General features: G+C 41.5%; 3 protein-coding genes across 4 annotated transcripts; 1 reads left to right on the top strand and 2 right to left on the bottom strand.

Annotated features, from left to right (window-relative positions):
* Positions 1-4,664: 4,664 nt before the first annotated feature.
* Positions 4,665-6,244, bottom strand: LOC143825802 (olfactory receptor 10A7-like). 2 transcript variants are annotated; one of them, XM_077314127.1, is made up of 2 exons: positions 6,218-6,244; positions 4,665-5,582 (listed from the first exon to the last, which is right to left on the bottom strand). In XM_077314127.1, exons 1-2 carry the CDS (start codon positions 6,242-6,244, stop codon positions 4,665-4,667), a joined length of 945 nt encoding a protein of 314 aa, XP_077170242.1. The 2 variants fall into 2 exon arrangements, with proteins under 2 accessions (XP_077170242.1, XP_077170243.1); XM_077314128.1 differs by lacking the exon at positions 6,218-6,244 and having other exon boundaries at positions 4,665-5,606.
* A 7,995-nt stretch (positions 6,245-14,239) lies between these two features.
* Positions 14,240-15,181, bottom strand: LOC143825772 (olfactory receptor 10A5-like). Its single transcript, XM_077314074.1, has one exon. It carries the CDS (start codon positions 15,176-15,178, stop codon positions 14,240-14,242), a length of 939 nt encoding a protein of 312 aa, XP_077170189.1. The 5' UTR covers positions 15,179-15,181.
* Positions 15,182-19,270: 4,089 nt separating this feature from the next.
* LOC143826319 (olfactory receptor 10A7-like) lies at positions 19,271-21,286 on the top strand. The gene is made up of 2 exons (XM_077315066.1): positions 19,271-19,350; positions 20,279-21,286. Exon 2 carries the CDS (start codon positions 20,296-20,298, stop codon positions 21,223-21,225), a length of 930 nt encoding a protein of 309 aa, XP_077171181.1. The 5' UTR covers positions 19,271-19,350; positions 20,279-20,295; the 3' UTR covers positions 21,226-21,286.
* Positions 21,287-21,912: the final 626 nt, after the last annotated feature.

Raw genomic sequence — 21,912 nt, 5'->3', positions numbered from 1 at the left:
CACTCTAGAACTGGCATATTTATTTTTAATGATCTTTTTACATCTTTCCATTTTTTCCCTCTCAAACATGGAAAAAAAGAGATTACTAATCTGAAAGACTGAATGTGAAGCTTTATCTCAGGGGTAGTCAAACCCCTGCTTGCAGGGGCTCATGGGAATTGTAGTCCATGGAGGGCTGCAGTTTGACTACCCCTGACTTATCTGAATCATAATAGACAGCCAAAACTAACAATGATCTGGTTCTTTTTCATCACCAAAGAGGCTATGTTGGAGATCTGGGGACCTGCATGGACAAAAGACACGTGGGAGGGAGAGTTTGATAAGGAGGTGAACTGGACAAAAAGCTGACTCATAGAATCATAGAATCATAGAATCATAGAGTTGGAAGGGGCCATACAGGCCATCTAGTCCAACCCCCTGCTCAACGCAGGATTAGCCCTAAGCATCCTAAAGCATCCAAGAAAAGTGTGTATCCAACCTTTGCTTGAAGACTGCCAGTGAGGGGGAGCTCACCACCTCCTTAGGCAGCCTATTCCACTGCTGAACTACTCTGACTGTGAAAAACTTTTTCCTGATATCTAGCCTATATCGTTGTACTTGAAGTTTAAACCCATTACTGCGTGTCCTTTCCTCTGCAGCCAGCAGAAACAGCATCCTGCCCTCCTCCAAGTGACAACCTTTCAAATACTTAAAGAGGGCTATCATGTCCCCTCTCAACCTCCTTTTCTCCAGGCTGAACATTCCCAAGTCCCTCAACCTATCTTCATAGGGCTTGGTCCCTTGGCCCCAGATCATCTTCGTCGCTCTCCTCTGTACCCTTTCAATTTTATCGATGTCCTTCTTGAAGTGAGGCCTCCAGAACTGCACACAGTACTCCAGGTGTGGTCTGACCAGTGCCGTATACAATGGGACTATGACATCTTGTGATTTTGATGTGATGCCTCTGTTGATACAGCCCAAAATGGCATTTGCCTTTTTTACCGCTGCATCACACTGCCTGCTCATGTTTAGTTTACAATCCACAAGTACCCCAAGGTCTCGTTCACACACAGTGCTACCTAGAAGCGTATCCCCCATCCAGTAGGCATGCTTTTCATTTTTCTGACCCAGATGCAGAACTTTACACTTATCTTTATTAAATTGCATCTTGTTCTCATTTGCCCATTTTTCCATTGTGTTCAGATCTCGTTGAACTCTGTCTCTATCTTCCGGAGTATTTGCCAGTCCTCCCAATTTGGTGTCATCTGCAAACTTGATGAGTAGTCCCTCCACCCCCTCATCTAGATCATTAATAAATATGTTAAAAAGTACCGGGCCGAGCACCGAACCCTGAGGTACCCCGCTACTCACCTCTCTCCAGTCTGATGAAACACCATTGACAACAACTCTTTGAGTGTGGTTCTCTAACCAATTCCCTATCCACCTAACGATCTGAAAATCCAGATTGCAGTCCTTTAACTTATCCATCAGAACATCATGGGGAACCTTGTCAAAAGCTTTACTAAAATCCAAGTAAATGACATCAACCAAATTTCCCCGATCCAGCAAACCTGTTACTTGGTCAAAAAAGGAAACTAGGTTGGTCTGGCAGGACCTGTTGGAGACAAATCCATGCTGACTTCCTTGGATCACCAAATTGTCCTCCAGATGTTTGCAGATCGCTCCCTTTAATATCTGCTCCATTATCTTCCCCACAACAGAGGTCAGACTCACTGGTCTGTAGTTTCCCGGGTCATCCTTCCTCCCTTTTTTGAAGATCGGAATAACGTTTGCTCTTTTCCAGTCCTCCGGGACATCTCCAGTCCTTAAAGAGGTTCCGAAGATGATGGACAAGGGCTGTGCAAGTTCTCTGGAAAGTTCTTTGAGTACTCTCGGGTGCATTTCATCTGGACCAGGGGATTTGAACTCATCCAGTGCAGCTAAATGCCTCTCGACAACCTCTCTATCCATGTTAACCTGCCACCCAGACACTGTCCTTTGGCTACAGCCATCTCTAGACGTGCCTAAACACTTTGACCTGTGGGAAAAAACAGATGTAAAATAGGCACTAAGCCTTTCTGCTTTCTCTGCATCTTTCGTTAGAGTTTGTCCATCCGCACCCAACAGCGGGCCTATTGCCTCCTTTACTTTACGTTTGCTCCTCACGTAACTGAAAAATCTTTTCTTATTACAGTGGGCTTCCCTGGCCAATCTTAGCTCACTCTCAGCTTTGGCCTTTCTGATGATTGATCTACAGTGCCTAGTAACCTGTAGGTACTCTTCTTTAGAGCTCTGTCCTTCCCTCCATTTCCTGAACATTTTCCTTTTCTTTCTTAGTTCTTCTTGAAGTTCTCTGTTCATCCAAATAGGCTTCTTAGAGCTCCTGCAGTGTTTTCGTATTTCTGGAATAGTCATTGATTGAGCATGCAATAGCTCTTGTTTGAGTAGCGCCCACCCTTCACATGCTCCCTTCCCTTCCAGCATTCTTGTCCATGGTATGACACTCATCATGTCTCTGAGTTTATTAAAGTTTGCCCTACGAAAATCCAACATCCGCGTCTGGCTACAAGCTTCCTTGGCTCCCCATCTCAAAAGGAATTCTATGAGGACATGGTCACTTCCCCCTAGGGTCCCCACCTCCTTCACCTCATCCACCAACTCTTGCCTGTTGGTCAGTATTAAGTCCAGTATGGCTGAACCTCTTGTGGGTTCATCTACCACTCGATCCAATGAAGTCAAGTACCAAGCAGAAGTGCAGAACCAGGAACAAAGTCAAGAGTCAAAGCCGAAATCAGGAACCAGGAATGAATCAGCAGAGATTTGCTGTAGTGAACAGGATGAAATTAAAGAACAGTAGGCTTAGAACAGAAAAAGAGTAATTAATACATGAAATCCATGGCTGCAGAAAGTATTGGTGACTACAGGCATTGACAGCTTCATAAGGGGGGGTGGATAAAGCAGAGATCAATGAGTAGCTATTAGCTATTAGCCCCAAGGCACAGAGAATCTGGAGTCTGGGGCAGTGATGCTCCGCATTCTTATTGTTTGAGGGGTTCCAGTGGGATGGATTTGGAAGTTCTGCCCCCATCCAGTGGACTTCCTGATGGCACCTAGTTTTGCCACTGTGTGACACAGTGTTAGACTGCATGGGCCACTGACCTGATCCAACATGGCTTCTTTTATTTTTTATCTACCTTCTCTATTTTCTATTGTTATATTTTAAGATGTTTTAATTCCTGGTTTTAATGGATGTTTCTGTATCATCTTATGCTGGTCTATGACCGTAATAAAACTAACTGAACTGCATGGGCCACTGACCTGATCCATCATGGCTTCTTTTATGTTCTTTTATGCTCTTCTATAATCATTCAGGAAGGTGCAGAATATTTTTTTCTGGGGAAATAAAGGTAGATGTACCTCTATCAAATGTTCATGACCAAGGGCAAGTGGAAAACTAGAAGTCTGCTTGGACATTTTTGGTGACCAGCTAGGCATCTTCATTCATCTGCCAGGTAGGTGGAAATGTTGGTTGCTGTGGCCAAGAACTGCATTGCACTGATGAAAAGCCACCTTCAGTAAGCACAGCTGCCCTTGACGAATAGGGAACACAAAAGTGCTGTGTCTCCTGGACAAATTCCAGAGTGTTGTCCAGATATCTCTGTTGTGATGGCATCATTCCCTGTGCACAAGGCACAAAAGGACACATGTCTTAGGCCTTTTTCTTTCTCTCCTGGTAATTCATGCCCCCCACACAGAGCGAGCTCATTACACCTAGAGATTGAGTCTGGAGGTGGGGGGGGGCTTGCTTCTACTGAGAGGTCTATTCCCAATGAATTTTGGATATACTCTTTATATGCTATTTTTTACTGCCTGATTAATAGACAATACAATCAATCAATTTTATTTATGGTCATAGACCATCCAGTAACAAGCATAGGATCACAGATATACAATCAACTATGAATGGATAAAAACTAAGAGAAAAAAAAACACAATTGTATATGGATCCAGTATTAGCTTAAGATGTTGTTTCCTCAGACCCCTGGGGCATTCTGTTAGCATTGAGGCTAGTGGATCTTTATGTAGATTAACATTGCAGTGTAAAATTGAATAGTAATGCCATTTTAATTTAAGAAAATTCAGAGCTTGTATTTATCCTTCCATCCTGACATGGATGGCCCATGGTATTCTGACCCTATCAGCTCTTGGAAGCTAAGATGAGTTGCCCCTGATTAGTATTTGGGCAGGTAACCATCATGGAAGGCTAGAGGCAGAGGCTAGCAATGGCAAACCATATCTGTTCATGTCTTGCCTTGAGAAACTTGTCTCCATAAACTAGCAGTGAAATTAAGGCAATTTACACACAAATATTGATCGAGTCAGTGAAAATTCTTGTCACCACAGTGTAAGCCACTATATCCCTAGGATCTCTTTCTGATTACTTTATTGTAAATGTATCCTTTTGAGTGTAACTGATGAAGATAAGGATTACATGTACGCTCAAATTATTATTGTGTAATATGAAAACTATTTACATATCCTCACATTGAGAACTTGATAAATATGGAGTAGTCCTCAAGAAATCTTTCAAATGAGTTCTTATTGACCATTCTCAGTACATAGATAGTATAGTTAGGAAGATATATTATAGAGGAGACTGGTGAGTGACACATTTGATTCCTGTATTAAAACAATATTCTTGGCAATATTTTCCTTTTAAACATTCTTGCTAGAGCCTTTTTCAGTTCAGTGTTCCTCAAGCTATAGATGATAGGGTTCATCATGGGTGTTATCACTGTGTACAAAAGAGAGAGGTATTTGTCTCGTTCCAAAGAATAGCTGGATTTGGGATGTAAGTAAATAAAACTGGCAGAGCCATAGAAAAGAGTCACCATGATGAGATGTGAAGAACATGTGGAGAACACTTTATGCCTACTTTCAGATGAAGGCAACCTCAATACAGTGTCCACGATGCAAGTATAGGATGCCAGTATGAAGATGAAAGGTATCAGAGTAATAACTAAGCTGCTCACTAGCATCACTGAATCATTCAGAGATGTGTCAGCACAAGCTAACTTCAGAATTGGCGGTAAGTCACAGAAGAAATTGTTGATCTTGTTAGAGCCGCAGTAAGGCAAGCTAAATGTCCAGGTTGTGTTCACCAGTGGGATAAGAACGCCACCCATCCATGAAGCCAAAGCCAAATAGATGCAAACCTCTTTGGACATTAGCACTATGTAATGTAAAGGGAAGCATATTGCAATGCAGCGGTCGTAAGCCATGGAGGCCAAAAGAAAACATTCAACTGTCCCCAGAAACAAGATAAAATACATCTGGGTAGCACACCCGCTGATTGAAATGGACTTATCCTCTGAGACCAAGTTGTGTAGCATCTTGGGGAGGGTGGTGGAGATGTAGCAGATCTCCAGAAATGACAAGATTCTCAGAAAGAAGTACATGGGCGTATGAAGGGTAATATCAGCCCAAATAATTAGGATGACGAGACAGTTACCAATTACAGTGATGGCATAGACTGCAGAAAGTAGAACAAACATGAGAATCTGCACTTCCAAATAGCTGGGAAATCCAAGCAAAATGAAATACTTGATGGAAGTCTTATTCATATTTCATACCACCAGGGCATCTTCTCTGAGGAGAAAAAACAAAACAAAATAAAAACAGGCATAGCCATTTCACAGATAGTTTGGCGAGTAGGTATTATGTTACCAACTGATTGACAGTGGCACCCAGGGTTCCAGTTTCCACTGATTGGTTACTGTGAACTCACCAGTAGAATCATAGAATCATAGAGTTTGAAGGGGCCATACAGGCCATCTAGTCCAACCCCCTGCTCAACGCAGGATCAGCCCTAAGCATCCTAAAGCATCCAAGAAAAGTGTGTATCCAACCTTTGCTTGAAGACTGCCAGTGAGGGGGAGCTCACCACCTCCTTAGGCAGCCTATTCCACTGCTGAACTGCTCTGACTGTGAAAAAATTTGCCTGATATCTAGCCTATATCGTTGTACTTGTAGTTTAAAACCCATTACTGTGCGTCCTTTCCTCTGCACCCAATGGGAACAGCATCCTCCCTCCTCCAAATGACAACCTTTCAAATTCTTAAAGAGGGCTATCATGTCTTGTCTGTCTTCTCTGTTTTGTTCAAACTTGCTGAGGTCAGATTAGATTTCCACTTTTGTTATTGTTGTAGCTCCTGACTTTGATAAAGATCAGTTTAACTAGACTTACTTTTGCTTCTCCCTCCATTTGTCTTTCATAAATACATTTTTTACTAGACCACCATTTCTCAGAATGATATATTACACAATCTTTTCTTCTGCATTCCCCTCTCCAGTCTATTCCAGTTGTTCTTTGTTTTTCTTCCAATAAAATTCTGTGTCTTCCCTACCATTGGTAGGCTACCAACACTAGAGTTCATATTCCTCTAGTCTCCTCTCTTCCATGTTGTCCCCTCAGATATTATTTATGTCACAATAAAGCAGCAGTACTTATTGTGAGTTAGATAATTACATAATTATCCCCCCCAACATAGTACTTGAAAAAAAAGTCCATCTAATTCATGACCAGAGATGTATGGGTTATCAGTAAGGAAAATTACCTCTCTATCCTGAAGGGTCACATTCCACAAGCAGTGGAAAGAAAGCCAGTTTGGTGTAGTGGTTAGGAGTGCGGACTTCTAATCTGGCATGCCAGGTTCAATTCTGCGCTCCCCCACATGCAGCCAGCTGGGTGACCTTGGGATCGCCAAGGCACTGATAAAACTGTTCTGACCGAGCAGTGATATCAGCGCTCTCTCAGCCTCACCCACCCCACAGGGTGTCTGTTGTGGGGAGAGGAATGGGAAGGCGACTGTAAGCCGCTTTGAGCCTCCTTCGGGCAGGGGAAAGTGGCATATAAGAACCAACTCTTCTTCTTTTACTATTTAGGTTAACTACAACTAGGCAACATCTACATTTTAAATAATTATATGGGTTCTGAGGATGGAGCCACCATTACATTTATTGTCAAGCTGCTCAGAACAGCTAGTGCTATAGCTGAGTTAGATTGTGACCACGCAAATGAGCTTTATTTTTCTCCCTCCGATGCTAAAATCCAGCTGATATCTGCTTGTTGTCGTTATGTGCGAAGTCGTGTCCGACCCATCGCGGCCCCATGGACAATGATCCTCCAGGCCTTCCTGTCCTCTACCATTCCCCGGAGTCCATTTAAGTTTGCATGATATCTGCTATGGCTATGCAAGAAAGACACTGGGTTAGTGAGTACAATTGTACTAGGATTTCTTTAGTAAACTGCACAGTAATTCATTCAAGAATGGACAGCACTTTTTTAATGAAGAAAGCTGACAGGAAGAAATTTGATTTGTTTGAAATGTGGAGTGGGAAGAAACTTTTACAGACACCATGGGTTGTCCAAAAAAGATATATGCGGGTTCTAGATCAAATCAAGCCTTCCTAAGAGCTGCAATGACTGAAATGAGACTATCACACTTTGATCACATTATGCGAAGACAAGATTAATAGGCAAAGACTGTAATGCTAGGAAACACTGAAGGTAGTAGGGAGGAGAAGGAAAACCCCATTTGAGATGGCTTGATACGAAAAAGAAGGCCAAAGACTTCCGTTTTCAATACCAAAAAATAGAATGTCACCTGAATTTAATAAGGAAATTAGTGATTCTAGGAGACATGGTGTGTGTGTGTGTGTGTGTGTGTGTGTGTGTGTCTATGGGGGTAACAAAAGGATCTGCTATCTATTTATGCCCGGGTCCTTCCCTTTAAGAAACTCACACAAAGGCCAAATTGAAAATAAAGGAGATGATATTTATTAGATAAACAAAACAAAAAAGATTTAAAACTAACAACACACTTTCACACCATTTAAATTAAACACACTCACTCAAGAGAGAAAAAGACAGAGTTGGAATGGTACAACAGAGAATACAAATCTGAAGCAAATAAAAGTTATAGCTACCTTCCGACATGGAGCAGTCTGTAAGAAGAAATAGCCAGAACCTTTTGGGATATCCAGGAGATGCATACACACTGAGAAGTTCCAGGGCACACCTTAAATACCCAGATTTATGTTTGAAGATTAAGGGTGAACTCTGTAGCCCCTAAATCTAATGGCCATGTTTTGACATGGGAAAAAGAAATACAATGTTTATCAGAAGTGGAAGAAAAACTGGAGGTTTCTCACAACACAGATAACCATCTTTACAGCTTTTGGTTCCACGATGATCTTTCCAAAACATGCTTGCATAAATAAAATGCCAAATGGTGTCTTGACCCTGCTTAGATAATAAGGATGGGTTGAGGTGTGCAGAGGAAGATTATAAAAGGACTTGGAATTCCCTAGATGTGACCAGAAGGAATGCCTATTCTGGGGCTGAGGAAATTCATAAGCACTCTATTGAACTGCAAGTCTCTGTCTCCAGGGGGGGGTGGTGGAGAAGGAAATTGTTACCCAAATTGCTGGGGAATCATGAATATAACAAGAGGCTGGGTAATGCAGGATCTTTACTACCAATTTTTATGGGGTCCTTTCCCTGGAAGAAACCCTTCTTAAATGAAGAAGACAATTAAGCTTACACTCAGGGTATTTATTTGGGGAAAATATCAGGACACACACATAAGCAAAACCATACTGCACTGAGTTCTATAGGGGGACAAGTTCAAGATACTGCACCTTTCTTGGATCCAAGCAGCCCAGACACAGGGTTGACGACATCAGGGGTGGACAGGATGCCGGGTGTAGACAACAACACACACAAAAAACACACACAGGGTGTGCACAAGGCTTGATATAATGTTTGAAATCCCTAGACCAGCCACAGGGACTGCCCACTGGGAGGTCCGTGATTGATGATTGGTCTCTGATATTATGAGTACCTGATAGGTGGGTTTGAACTGTGAGGTCACTGGAGCTGGAGGTGTGGAGTAATCACATCAAGTAGAACAATACCTTGGCTAGGTGTAATGTGTCACTAATGGCCCTGTCTTTGTTTTATCAGGAAGGACTGAGGGAAGGCATTTGGGGATAACAGATGCTGTTAGGGAGAAATTACACTGGGCAAGAGAGACAAAAAAAGTTGCAGTTAGTACCTGGAAGGGATATTCCTTTCCTGAAGATAGTCTAATGGTCTTTGGCTGGGGGGGGGGGTGATTTAGATAACGTGCACATTTAGCTCAGTCAGTTGGGCAAGGAGGAAATGGTCTAGTCTAGTTCAAGCCAGATGGAAATATGACCTAGCTTTTCCAGGCAAGGGAAGAAATCTAGGGAAGCCCAAACAAGATGGAGACCTGGCCTGGCTTCCTAGGTTTCTTAAGAGGCCCTACTGACTCCATAGTCAGGCTCTGCCAGTCTGGTTTCTGTGTTTACCAACCTGCTCAGAGTCCAGTCATGGGTTTCTGTGAATGATGGTGTCCCTGTGTGAGGCACCCTTCCATTATGGGCTACCTTTAGGGTAACAAGATTAGCAGCTAAATATATCTACTGGCTGGAAAGAGGATTTTATCTAAGAAATCCAGGCAGCTCCTAGAAAGCCTGACATCGAACTAGAGAGTACTCTTCTTTTCCTTGTTTCTACACATGTGCAGACATTGCTGGTCAGATGGTTCAAGAAATTCACGGATGTGTGTATGTTTCCAGTGCCAAGATGCCACTGCAAAGAAGGATACTAGGTAAACATTCATGAAGGCAATGTGCAGGGATAGGTCATTTTGGAGGTCATTAATTCATAGTGCTGACGGAAGTTGCACATTCACACAGTTTGTTCATTTCCGTTATAATGATGACCTGTGTTTATAAAAGACAATTAACAATCTACCTATAAACACAGACATGGCTACAGAGAAATGTTCTACACATGACACCACACATTAATCTATGTAGAGGGAGAGTAGGTACAACATTCTGACCCTGTTCCCTGCCTAGCTGTGATCACCAGCTCATGAGACTGAAGTCTACATGAACAGACTCCCTTCTCATGATTGGGAACTTTTGAAAAGCAGTGTTTATACTCTTATGATCCCTGTTCCATTGTCTGAGGAAGTGTGCATGCACACAAAAGCTCACGCCTTGAATAAATCTTTGTTGGTCTTAAGGGTGCCATTGGACTACAGTTTTGCTGTACTACTTCAGACCAACGTGGCTATCCACTTGAAGCTAATGCATGGGTTCATTTAAGGAGAATTGTTACTGAATTGCACTTACACATGTCCTAAAACATGTATATTTAAGCCTTGAGGAATTAGCTGGGCAATGAGGAGGAGAGTAACTTAGCCTTTAAGAACTCAAGGCAGACATGTTGGTAAATTGTATAAATAATAAGAATAGTCTTTATTAGAAAGAAAATAACAAAAGCATAAATATAACACACTAAAAAGCAGTTGCCATGCCCATGTTGCTACCTCCCATCTCCCAGGAGTTGCCACAGCAACCAGGGCCTGCAGCTCAGCCAGCTCTGGCAGAAGAGAGAGGGGCTTCCATGTATCCCCCATGTTGTATGTAAACCGCCCTGAGCCATACGTAAGGGCAATATATAAATCTAATAAATAAATAAATGTGCAGCAGGGGAAAGCAGCATAAGTCAGCCAGGCTCTTCCCAAGAGGCATCTTTGGTGCAGCTACAGATGCATTCCAGCCCTGACAGCTCGCTTGAATGACGTAGACGAAGCAGAAGGGTGGTGTTTGCTGAACGCCAAAGGAGCCAGAGACTGCAGGCATGTTGTCAAAGTAGATGGGGCCCAGCTGGGATAGCTCCTGGGGAGGATGAGTGAGTCCTCCCCCAGTTGCAGCCAATTAGCTGGGCCGCTTTTAGGAGAGACAGCAGCAGCTTTTTGGCGTGGGTACAATCTATGTAGAAACCCTCCTGTGTGGCTTGGATTCCTTGGTCTGTGAACTTCTGACTCCCACTAGCTTCCCTGACTCCTCGCAAATGGCTTTTGACTATGCACCTGGTAATTGGGCTGGCTTTATTGAATATATGCTTTTCTGGACTCTGACCTTGGCTTTCCCTCAACTACTCTTTGCTTCTCCCTTAACTCTGCTTGCTTTGATTCCTAATGACCAAGCCTTATGAAGATAGGTTGAGGCACTTGGGAATGTTCAGCCTGGAGAAAAGGAGGTTGAGAGGGGACATGATAGCCCTCTTTAAGTATTTGAAAGGTTGTCACTTGGAGGAGGGCAAGATGCTGTTTCCTTTGGCTACAGAGGAAAGGATGCACAGTAATGGGTTTAAACTACAAGTACAATGATATAGGCTAGATATCGGGAGGGGGAAATTTCACAGTCAGAGTAGTTCAGCAGTGGAATAGGCTGCCTAAGGGGATGGTGAGCGCCCCCTCACGGGCAGTCTTCAAGCAAAGGTTAGATACACACTTTTCTTGGATGCTTTAGGATGCTTTGGGCTGATCCTGCATTGAGCAGGGGGTTGGACTAGATGGCCTTTGTGGCCCCTTCCAACTCTTTGATTCTGTGACAACATAATGCCATGGTGCATTTGCTGATTGGGGAGTCAGCTGGATAAGCCATATTACAGCAATGCTGGATCAACTGCACTAGTTACCATTTGGTTTATGTCTCCAATTCATGTTGCTGACTTGGCCTTCAAAGCATTTGATGAACACCTACATATTTTAACATTATGGGTTGACTTCATGACTACCCTACCAAAAACGGCTTTCTTTTTCCTCTTTAACACTGATTATGAACCAGTGTGGAGCTGTGTGGTAAAGTACTTAGATTGGTCAGACTAGGATCTGAAAGACCCTTCTCTATCTCCTAAACTATTCCCTGGTTTACCACGGAAGCTTGCTTGGTGACTTTGGCTCAGCCACACCTTCTCAGTGAATTTGCCTTATAGGGTAGTTACAGGGATACCAATGTAAGCTGTTTTGCATCCCTGTTATGGAGAAAGCAAGGCTACAAATGAAGTAAATGATAAATATGGCCAAAGATAAAAGGTGAGTTGGTTGATAGGTTGAAAGAATAGAAGGAAGTAGGGAAAGGTGAGGATATGGAGGTTGCCGGGTTATTATACTTTTGTATGCACATTTTCACCAAACGCCCATGTGCCTTTGAATGTGGCTTTCCCTCAACTACTCTGTGTCTGTGTGTCTGTGGGGATTATTGTCCCTGGTGCATTAAAAGATCTGCCACCAGAGGATAATTAATTTAGTCCTTATCATATTTTGATTTTTATTTAAAGGCACATGGGCGTTAGATGAAAATGTGCATACAAAAGTATAATAAGCAAACTATATACCAAGTTCTGTCACTGGGAATTCCTCTCTCTATGGATAGTTTAAAGATGTGTATTCACTATTTGACAAACTGAAGAACAAAGGGTCCAGAAATAGTGGCCAGAAAACGAGATAATGGCTTGTGATGTACCATGTTTAGTTCAGTTACAAAACAGTTACAAAGCTGTACCATGGTTAAGTAGCTGGGGAGTAGAATCAAAAGCCAAGCTGGAGTCAGGAGCCAGGAATGAAGTCAAGAACCAAGCAGAAGTGCGGAACCAGGAACAAGGTCAAGAGTCAAAGACAAAATCAGGAACCAGGAATGAATCAGCAGAGATTTGCTGTAGTGAACAGGATGAAATTAAAGGGCAGTAGGCTTAGAACAGAAAAAGAGTAATTAATACATGAAATCCATGGCTGCAGAAAGTGTTGGTTACAGGCATTGACTGCTTCATAAGGGGGTTGGATAAAGCAGAGATCCATGAGTAGCTATTAGCTATTAGCCACAAGGTACAGATAGAATCTGGAGTCTGGGGCAGTGATGCTCTGCATTCTTATTGTTTGAGGGGTTCCAGTGGGATGGATTTGGAAGTTCTGCCCCCATCCAGTGGACTTCCTGATGGCACCTGGGTTTTGCCACTGTGTGACACAGTGTTAAACTGCATGGGCCACTGACCTGATCCAACATGGCTTCTTTTATGTTCTTTTATGCTCTTCTGTAATCATTCAGGAAGGTGCAGAATATTTTTTCTGGTGAAATAAAGGTAGATGTACCTCTATCAAAAGTTCATGACCAAGGGCAAGTGGAAAACTAGAAGTCTGCTTGGACATATTCAGTGACCAGCTAGTCCTCTTCATTCATCTGCCAGGTAGGTGGAAGTGTTGGTTGCTGTGGCCAAGAACTGCATTGCACTGACGAAAAGCCACCTTCAGTAAGCACAGCTGCCCTTGACTAATAGGGAACACAAGAGTGCTGTGTTTCCTGGACAAATTCCAGAGTGTTGTCCAGATATCACTGGTGTGATGGCATCATTCCCTGTGCACAAGGCACAAAAGGCCACAAGGCTTAGGCCTTTCCCCCCCTCCTTCTCTCCTGGTAATTCATGCCCCCACACACAGCCAGCTCATCACAGCTAGAGATTGAGTCTAGTGGTAGGGGGGGATGCTTGCTTCTACTGAGAGATCTATTCCCAATGAATTTTGAATATACTCTTTATATGCTATTTTTTACTGCCTGATTAATAGACATTGCAATCAATCAATTTTATTTATGGTCATAGACCATCCAGTAACAAGCATAGGATCACAGATATACAATCAACTATGAATGGATAAAAACTAAGAGCAAAAAATAATTGTATATGGATCAAGTATTAGCTTAAGACGTTCTTTCCTCAGACCCCTGGGGCATTCTGTTAGCATTGAGGCTAGTGGATCTGTATGTAGATTAACATTGCAGTGTAAAATTGAATAGTAATGCCATTTTAATTTAAGAAAATTTATCCTGCCATCCTGACATGGATAGCCCAGGTTAGTCTGACCCTATCAGCTCTTGGAAGCTAAACTGGGTTGCCCCTGATTAGTATTTGGACAGGTAACCATCATGGAACGCTAGAGGCAGAGGCTAGCAATGGCAAACCATATCTGTTCATGTCTTGCCTTGAGAAACTTGACTCCATAAACTAGCAGTGAAATTAAGGCAATTTGCACACAAATATTGATTGAGTCAGTGAAAATTCTTGTCACCACAGTATAAGCCACTATATCCCTAGGATCTATTTCTGATTACTTCATTGTAAATGTATCCTTTTGAGTGTAACTGATGAAGATAACGATTATATGAACGCTCAAAATATGGAGTAGCCCTCAAGAAATCTTTCAAATGAGTTCTTATTGACCATACTCAGTACATAGTATAGTTAGGAAGATATATTATAGAGGAGACATATTTCCATTACATATTATATCATGTCCGGTGACTGACACATTTGATCCCTGTATTAAAACAATATTCTAGGCAATATTGTCCTTTTAAACATCCTTGCTAGAGACTTTTTCAGTTCAGTGTTCCTCAAGCTATAGATGACAGGGTTTAACATGGGTGTTATCACTGTGTACAAAAGAGAGAGGCATTTGTCTCGTTCCAAAGAATAGCTGGACTTGGGATGTAAGTACATAAAACTGGCAGAGCCATAGAAAAGAGTCACCATGATGAGATGTGAAGAACAGGTGGAGAACGCTTTATGCCTACTTTCAGATGAAGGCATCCTCAATACAGTGTCCACGATGCAAGTATAAGATGCCAGTATGAAGATGAAAGGTATCAGAGTAATGACAAAGCTGCTCACTAGCATCACTGTTTCGTTCAAAGATGTGTCAGCACAAGCTAACTTCAGAATTGGCGGGAAGTCACAGAAGAAATGGTTGATCTTGTTAGAGCCACAGTAAGGCAAACTAAATGTCCAGGTTGTGTTCACCAGTGGGATAAGAATGCCACCCATCCATGAAGCCAAAGCCAAATAGATGCAAACCTCTTTGGACATTAGCACTATGTAATGTAAAGGGAAGCATATTGCAATGCAGCGGTCGTAAGCCATGGAGGCCAAAAGAAAACATTCAACTGTCCCCAGAAACAAGATAAAATACATCTGGGTAGCACACCCGCTGATTGAAATGGACTTATCCTCTGAGACCAAGTTGTGTAGCATCTTGGGGAGGGTGACAGAGATGTAGCAGATTTCCAGAAATGACAGGATTCTCAGAAAGAAGTACATGGGAGTATGAAGGGTAATATCAGTCCAAATAATTAGGATGACGAGACAGTTACCAATTACAGTGATGGCATAGACTGCAGAAAGTAGAACAAACATGAGAATCTGCACTTCCAAATAGCTGGGAAATCCAAGCAAAATGAAATACTTGATGGAAGTCTTATTCATGTTTCATACCACCAGGACATCTCCTCTGAGGAGAAAAAAACAAAACACAATAAAAACAGGCATAGCTATTTCACAGATAGTTTGGTGAGTAGGTATTTTGCCATTGCTATAGTACTTGGTTTCAGATTTCAGTGATCAATTAGATTAGCCATCCCCAACCTGTGGGCTGCGGACCACATGTGGTCCATTGACTAATTGGAGGTGGGCCGCGAAGGATGCCTTCTCCCCTCCCCAGCCCTTTATTTCATCCCCCCCGGCCCTTTACAACACACTTTGTGCGTCATTGTCTCCCATCACTCCTAGACGGAACTATCGCGTTGCAGAGAAACAAGCTCAGGGTTCCCTTTGATTTGTCATTGTCATGAGTTAAAATTTCCATGAAAATAAAATGTTCATTATGTTCATTGTTGCGGCGTGTCTGTATCTTATTTTGAAGGGATGTTTAAACATTACCATAGCGACCAGAATCAGAGAGCGTTAGGGCAGTGGTTGAGAGTAGAGGAGTAAACTACCCCCCCCACCGGGCCTCAGTAAAATTGTCAAGCGTTGAGTGGTCCCCAGTGATAAAGAGTTGGGGACCACTGAATTAGATGGCTGGCATGATGTTAGATGGTAGTTCTGTCCAGCTGCCTACATACAAGTCCTTTTGGCTCACTCAGTCTTGCAAATATAGCATGCAAAGTATATTAAATACATTCATCAAGGTCAGTGTTACCAACTGGCTGGCAGTGGCACCCAGGGTTCCAGTTTCCACTGATTGGTTACTGTGAACTCACCAGTCTTCTCTGTTTTGTTCAAACTTGTTGAGGTCAGCTTAGATTTCCACTTTTGTTGTAGCTCCTGACTTTGCTTAAGATTTGCTTAAGATTTGTGTGTGCATGTTTATGTGTGTCCGTGGGGGTAACAAATGTATCTGCTATCTATTTATGCCCGGGTCCTTCCCTTTAAGAAATTCACACAAAGGCCAAATTGAAAATAATGAGATAAACAAAACAAAAAATATTTAAAACTAACAACACACTTTCACACTATTTAAATTAAACGCAGTCACACAAGAGAGAAAAAGTCAGAGTTGGAATGGTACAACAGAGAATACAAATCTGAAGCAAAGAAAGGTTATAGCTACCTTCCGACATGGAGCAGTCTGTGAGAAGAAATGGCCAGAACCTTTTGGGATATTCAGGAGATGCATACACACTGAGAAGTTCCAGGGCACACCTGAAATAACCAGATTTATGTTTGAAGATTAAGGGTGAACTCTGTAGCCCCTAAATCTAATGGGCATGTTTTGACATGGGAGAAAGAAATGTGATGTTTATCAGAAGTGGAAGAAAAACCGGAGGTTTCTCAGAACACAGATCACCATCTTTACAGCTTTTGGTTGCAGGGTGATCTTTCCAAGACATGCTTGCATAAATGAAATGCCAAGTGGTGTCTTAACCCTCCTTAGATAAGAGAATAAGGATGGGTTGAGGTGTGCAGAGGAAGATTATAAAAGGACTTGGAATTCCCTAGATGTGACCAGAAGGAATGCCTGTTCAGGGGGTGAGGAAATTTATAAGCACTCTATTGAACTGCTAGTCTCTGTCTCCAGGGAGGGGTGGGGGGAGAAGGAGATTAGCAGCTAAATATATCTACTGGCTGGAAAGAGGATTGTATCTAAGAAATCCAGGCAGCTCCTAGAAAGCCTGACATCGAACTAGAGAGTACTGTTCTTTACCTTGTTTCTACACATGTGCAGACATTGCTGGTCAGACAGTCCAAGGAATTCACGCATGTGTGTATGTTTCCAGTGCCAAGATGCCACTGCAGAGAAGGATACTAGGTAAACATTCATGAAGGCAATGTGCAGGGATAGGTCCATTTGGAGGTCATTAATTCATAGTGCTGATGGAAGTTGCACATTCACACAGTTTGTTCATTTCCATTATAATGATGACTTGTGTTTATAAAAGACAATTAACACTCTACCTATAAACACAGATATGGCTACAGAGAAACGTTCTACGCATGGCACCACACATTAATCTATGTAGAGGGAGAGTAGGTACAACATTCTGACCCTGTTCCCTGCCTAGCTGTGATCACCAACTCATGAGACTGAAGTCTATATGAACAGACTCCCTTCTCATGATTGGAAACTTTTGAAAACTAGTGTTTATACTCTTATGATCCCTGTTCCATTGTCTGAGGAAGTGTGCATGCACACAAAAGCTCACGCCTTGAATAAATATTTGTTGGTCTTAAAGGTGCCATTGGACTACAATGTTGCTGTACTAATTCAGACCAATGTGGCTATCCACTTGAAGCTTATGCATGGGTTCATTTAGGGAGAATTGTTACCTGAATTGCATTTACACATGCCCTAAAACATGTATATTTAAGCCTTGAGGAATTAGCTGGGCAATGAGGAGGAGAGTAACTTAGCATTTAAGGACCGATTATGCCTGTGTTTATGAGGTTGATTATGCCTTTAAGAACTCAAGGCAGACACGTTGGTAAATTGTATAAATAATAAGAATAGTCTTTATTAGATAGAAAATAATAAAAGCATAAATATAACACACTAAAAAGCAGTTGCCATGCCCATGTTGCCACCTCCCATCTCCCAGCAGCAGGGTCAAGCAGCACAAGTCAGCCAGGCTCTTCCCAAGAGGCATCTTTGGTGCAGATGCAGATGCATTCCAGCCCTGACAGCTTGCCTGAATGACGTAGACGAAGCAGAAGGAAGGAGCCAGAGACTGCAGACATGTTGTCAAAGTAGATGGGGCCCAGCTGGGATAGCTCCTGGGGAGGATGAGTGAGTCCTCCCCCAGTTGCAGCCAATTAGCTGGGCTGCTTTTATGAGAGACTGCAGCAGCTTTTTGGCATGGGTACAATCTATGTAGAAACCCTCCTGTCCGGCTTGGATTCCTTGGGCTGTGAACTTCTGACTCCCATTGGCTTCCCTGACTCCTGGCAAATGGCTTTTGACTATGCACCTGGTCATTGGGCTGGCTTTGTTGAATATATGCATATCTGGACTCTGACCTTGCCTTTCCTTCAACTACTCTTTGCCTCTCCCTTAACTCTGCTTGCTTTGATTCCTAAGGACTTGGACTGGATTTTGACTTTCCTCTGGTGTAGACTCCTGCTAGGCTTTGCTGCTCAGGAACCTCCTGCCACTGGGTGTGGCCAGCTAGGGCAGCATAGCAGTCATATAAAATCAGAGGTCAGTGGCACCTTTAACACCAACAAAGATTTATTCAAGGCGTGAGCATATGAGTGCAAGCACTCTTCCTCAGACTATGAACTTCCGTCATAACAGTGGGAATATAAAGCAAAAATTAATTGTTAAATTAGTAAACTGTGTTGCAACTTCCAGATACAGCCATATAATTCTTGCTAAAACAGATAATCAGTCCCCTCGAAAGCTCAAACCCTGAATAAATCTTTATTGGTCTTAAAGGTGCTACTGGACTCTGATTTTATTGTACTACTTCAGACCAACACGGCTACCCATTTGAATCTGTTTAACATATAGTTTAACATTCTGTGGGAAGATGTGGATTAATTCCTGCATACAAATGATTCCCTTACTTAATCCATGTTCAAGTTCATTTAGATAGCTGTAATAAATGAACTTGAATATAGATTAAGTAGGGAAATTATTTGTCTGCAAGAATTTGTGTTTTCCCTGTGCTTCTATTAAACTGTGGAGACACCAAATATTAATTCATGCTTCATTCTCAAGTGAATGAATGTGCCATAAGAAATAATAATTTCATAGTCATTGGACACAGCTGTTCCGTGATTTCCTAAACCAAATCATGGACAAGTTATATGTCCCTTGTGAGTTTATTCAGAAATTATTTGTCCTAGCAAAATATCCCTATGGGTATACATTAAACAATTGTCATAGAAGGTGCTTGATTTGATATATATTTTCTTTCTCACATTCAATTAAGATGTTTTCCTAATGCACCACTATTTATTTCTGTGTCTGGAATAATAGTACTAAACATCAGTGGAATATATCTCAAGGAGGATTTCATCTGATGAATTTGTATGTGAATGACACACAGTAATTTGTATATATGTAGCAAGATCATGGGAGAAACAAGATCCAAGACATGACCCACAGCTTTCCAGAATATAAGAACACATAACTGGAGATCCAAGAAATTAAAGAGGTAAAAATAGAAATTATTTTATTTTTCTGAAATGTACCAATCTATAAGTAGTCCATCAAGGAGGACTGGCAGTGCTTTCCTGAGAAATCACAAGGCTGTTGTGGGTCTCTCATGCTTGCTGGTGATCTGAAGAGAGGAATGGTGAAAGTCAATCAGATTCTATTCTATGTACTGTTTTTACAATGTTAACAAGTGTCAAAGATATAGGTATGATTCTAGCATGACAGTTACTGAAATCTCTAATGTCCATAGATATATATATTTGTATTAGATTTTTGAGAAGCTAGTGGGTTTCATGTGCATACCGTATAGCACAAATTATAAACTCTAAGCAATCTGAAGCAAGTCTACTCAGGTTCTTCCCGGCAAACCACCCCATATTGAGTCTGCCAAAAAAATGCTAGAGGGCATCACCCCAAGGGTCACACATGACCCGGTGCTTGCACAGGGGATACCTTTACGTTTTTAATATGAATATATTATATATAATGATATATAAAAATAAAAAATAAAAAAATATATGTACAAACATATAATTTGTTAAACATTCATTGGATGATGACTATATGGTCATGATGACTCACCCCCCCCCTAAAATGACCAATGATGGACCTGGAAAGGGGAGGGAACATAGCTACACTTCCCAACTCTATTCTGCACAATCACACCCCTTCTGGGTTTTTTGAAGTCTGAAGAGTGTTTTCAAGGGTTTCTCAACAGTTAACAAGTTGAGAAAGGCCAACATAGGCCAAATGAAAAAGCCAGGACTTGTACGTACTACATTTTTTTAGGACTACATACAAGGTAACAATAGATTTTACATGCTTACCCATATGAGAAATTGCTAAATTTCTGTTTGTAAGAAATGTACAACAATCTTGTTCGGGGGGGATTAATGTGTGTTCCCTGTCCATCCTTCTTATTCTAGAGGATATATGACCAGCAATGATAAAAGAGAATCAGACTGAATTTTCTGACTTCATTCTCCTTGGATACTCTGAATTTCCGGTTCTACAGGTCCTGCTCTTTGTGGTGTTCCTTTTCATCTATGTGGGCATCATTTTAGGAAATGGACTTACAATTTATGTTACATTGACTGATGCTGCCCTAGATAGCCCAATGTATTTCTTATTGAGGAAGCTGTCATTTCTGGAGATCTGCTATACCACAGTCACCCTTCCAAAGATGCTGGTTAACTTTCTGGCAGAAAACAAGACCATCTCCTTTGTTGGCTGTGCTGTCCAAATGTATTTCTTTTTTGTACTAGCAAGCACAGAGTGTTTTCTTCTAACTGCAATGGCCTATGATAGATATGTGGCCATTTGTCACCCCTTGCATTATAAACTCATAATGAACAAGGAACTCTGTTTGAGACTTGTTACTGGATTATTGACTGTCAGCATGTCTGTGCACGTGGGACAGGTGTACCTATTATTTACATTGCCTTTTTGTGGCTCTCGTGAAATTAACTATTTCTTCTGTGATCTTCCTCCAGTGCTGAAGTTGGCCTGTGCTGATATTTTTCTTAATGAGGTTTATATGTTTGTAGCTACCATAGTTATCCTAATCCTCCCATTTTTCTTGATCATTGCTTCTTATGTGAAGATCATCTCCACCATTCTGAGAATGCCTTCAGTAGAAGGTCGGAAGAAAGTTTTTGCTACTTGCTCCTCACACCTCATTATGGTTTCGTTCTTCTATGGGTCAGCAACTATTGTCTATGTGAGTCCCAGGTCAAAAGAGACAATGGGTATCAACAAATGGTTTGCTTTGTTCTACTCCATTTTTGTCCCAATGCTTAACCCTATTGTATATACCTTGAGAAACAAAGAAGTCAAGATCAGCATGAAAAAACTGTTTAATAGAAAATCTTAATCCTAATGAGGATTGAATGTAGATTTAGCACATTTAAAGAACTTTCATATTCTGTGCTGTACTGTGGAATGTCTCATGCTATATTGTACATTCTCACTCTTTTAAACATATATATTGGGGAATTTTGGACTTTGGATTTTTTGATTTCAGATTTTTAAAAGGAAATTTTATTCTCTTCTCTCTCCTTTTTATCTTTAACACTTCTGTTTCCCTTTTCCCTTCCTGAACCCACTCTCCTTATTCAACTTCTTAAGATAGTAGTAGTAGTAGTAGTAGTAGTAGTAGTAGTAGTAGTAGTAGTAGTAGTAGTAGTAGTAGTAGTAGTAGTAGCAGCAGCAGCAGGAGCAGCAGCATGTTTATTTGGTCAATGAACCCATATAAATGATACATCTGCAGAAAACTATAAAATTAATAATAGAAGTTAATGAATATGGTGTCATGAAAAAATACAAGAATATTGCTGCATAAAAATATTAATATAATAAAACAATGAATTGCCAGGAACAAATATAATATTATTTTGGGTAGGGAAAAAGGGGTTATAACATGTAAAGAAGAAAGGGGGAATAAACCTCAAAGAAGTTACCTATAGGGGCAAGGAATCAAGGAGTCTTCTTGAGCAGTCCATTAACCCAAGTAATAAGATGGTCATTAATATTATTTGGACATTATTTTGGATCTTATTCT

Source organism: Paroedura picta, chromosome 16 (genome assembly GCF_049243985.1).
Source record: "Paroedura picta isolate Pp20150507F chromosome 16, Ppicta_v3.0, whole genome shotgun sequence".
Lineage (NCBI taxonomy): Eukaryota > Metazoa > Chordata > Lepidosauria > Squamata > Gekkonidae > Paroedura > Paroedura picta.
This window is presented reverse-complemented; position numbering and strand designations above follow the sequence as displayed.

Coding starts and splice junctions, on each gene's coding strand:
- LOC143825772 (XM_077314074.1), bottom strand. CDS start 15,178: ATGAATAAGACTTCCATCAAGTATTTCATTTTGCTTGGATTTCCCAGC.
- LOC143825802 (XM_077314127.1), bottom strand. CDS start 6,244: ATGGAGGGAGAAGCAAAAGTAAGTCTA. Junction 5,583..6,217: donor GAGAAGCAAAAGTAAGTCTA/GTTAAACTGATC, acceptor ACTTCCATCAAG/TATTTCATTTTGCTTGGATT.
- LOC143826319 (XM_077315066.1), top strand. CDS start 20,296: ATGATAAAAGAGAATCAGACTGAATTTTCTGACTTCATTCTCCTTGGA.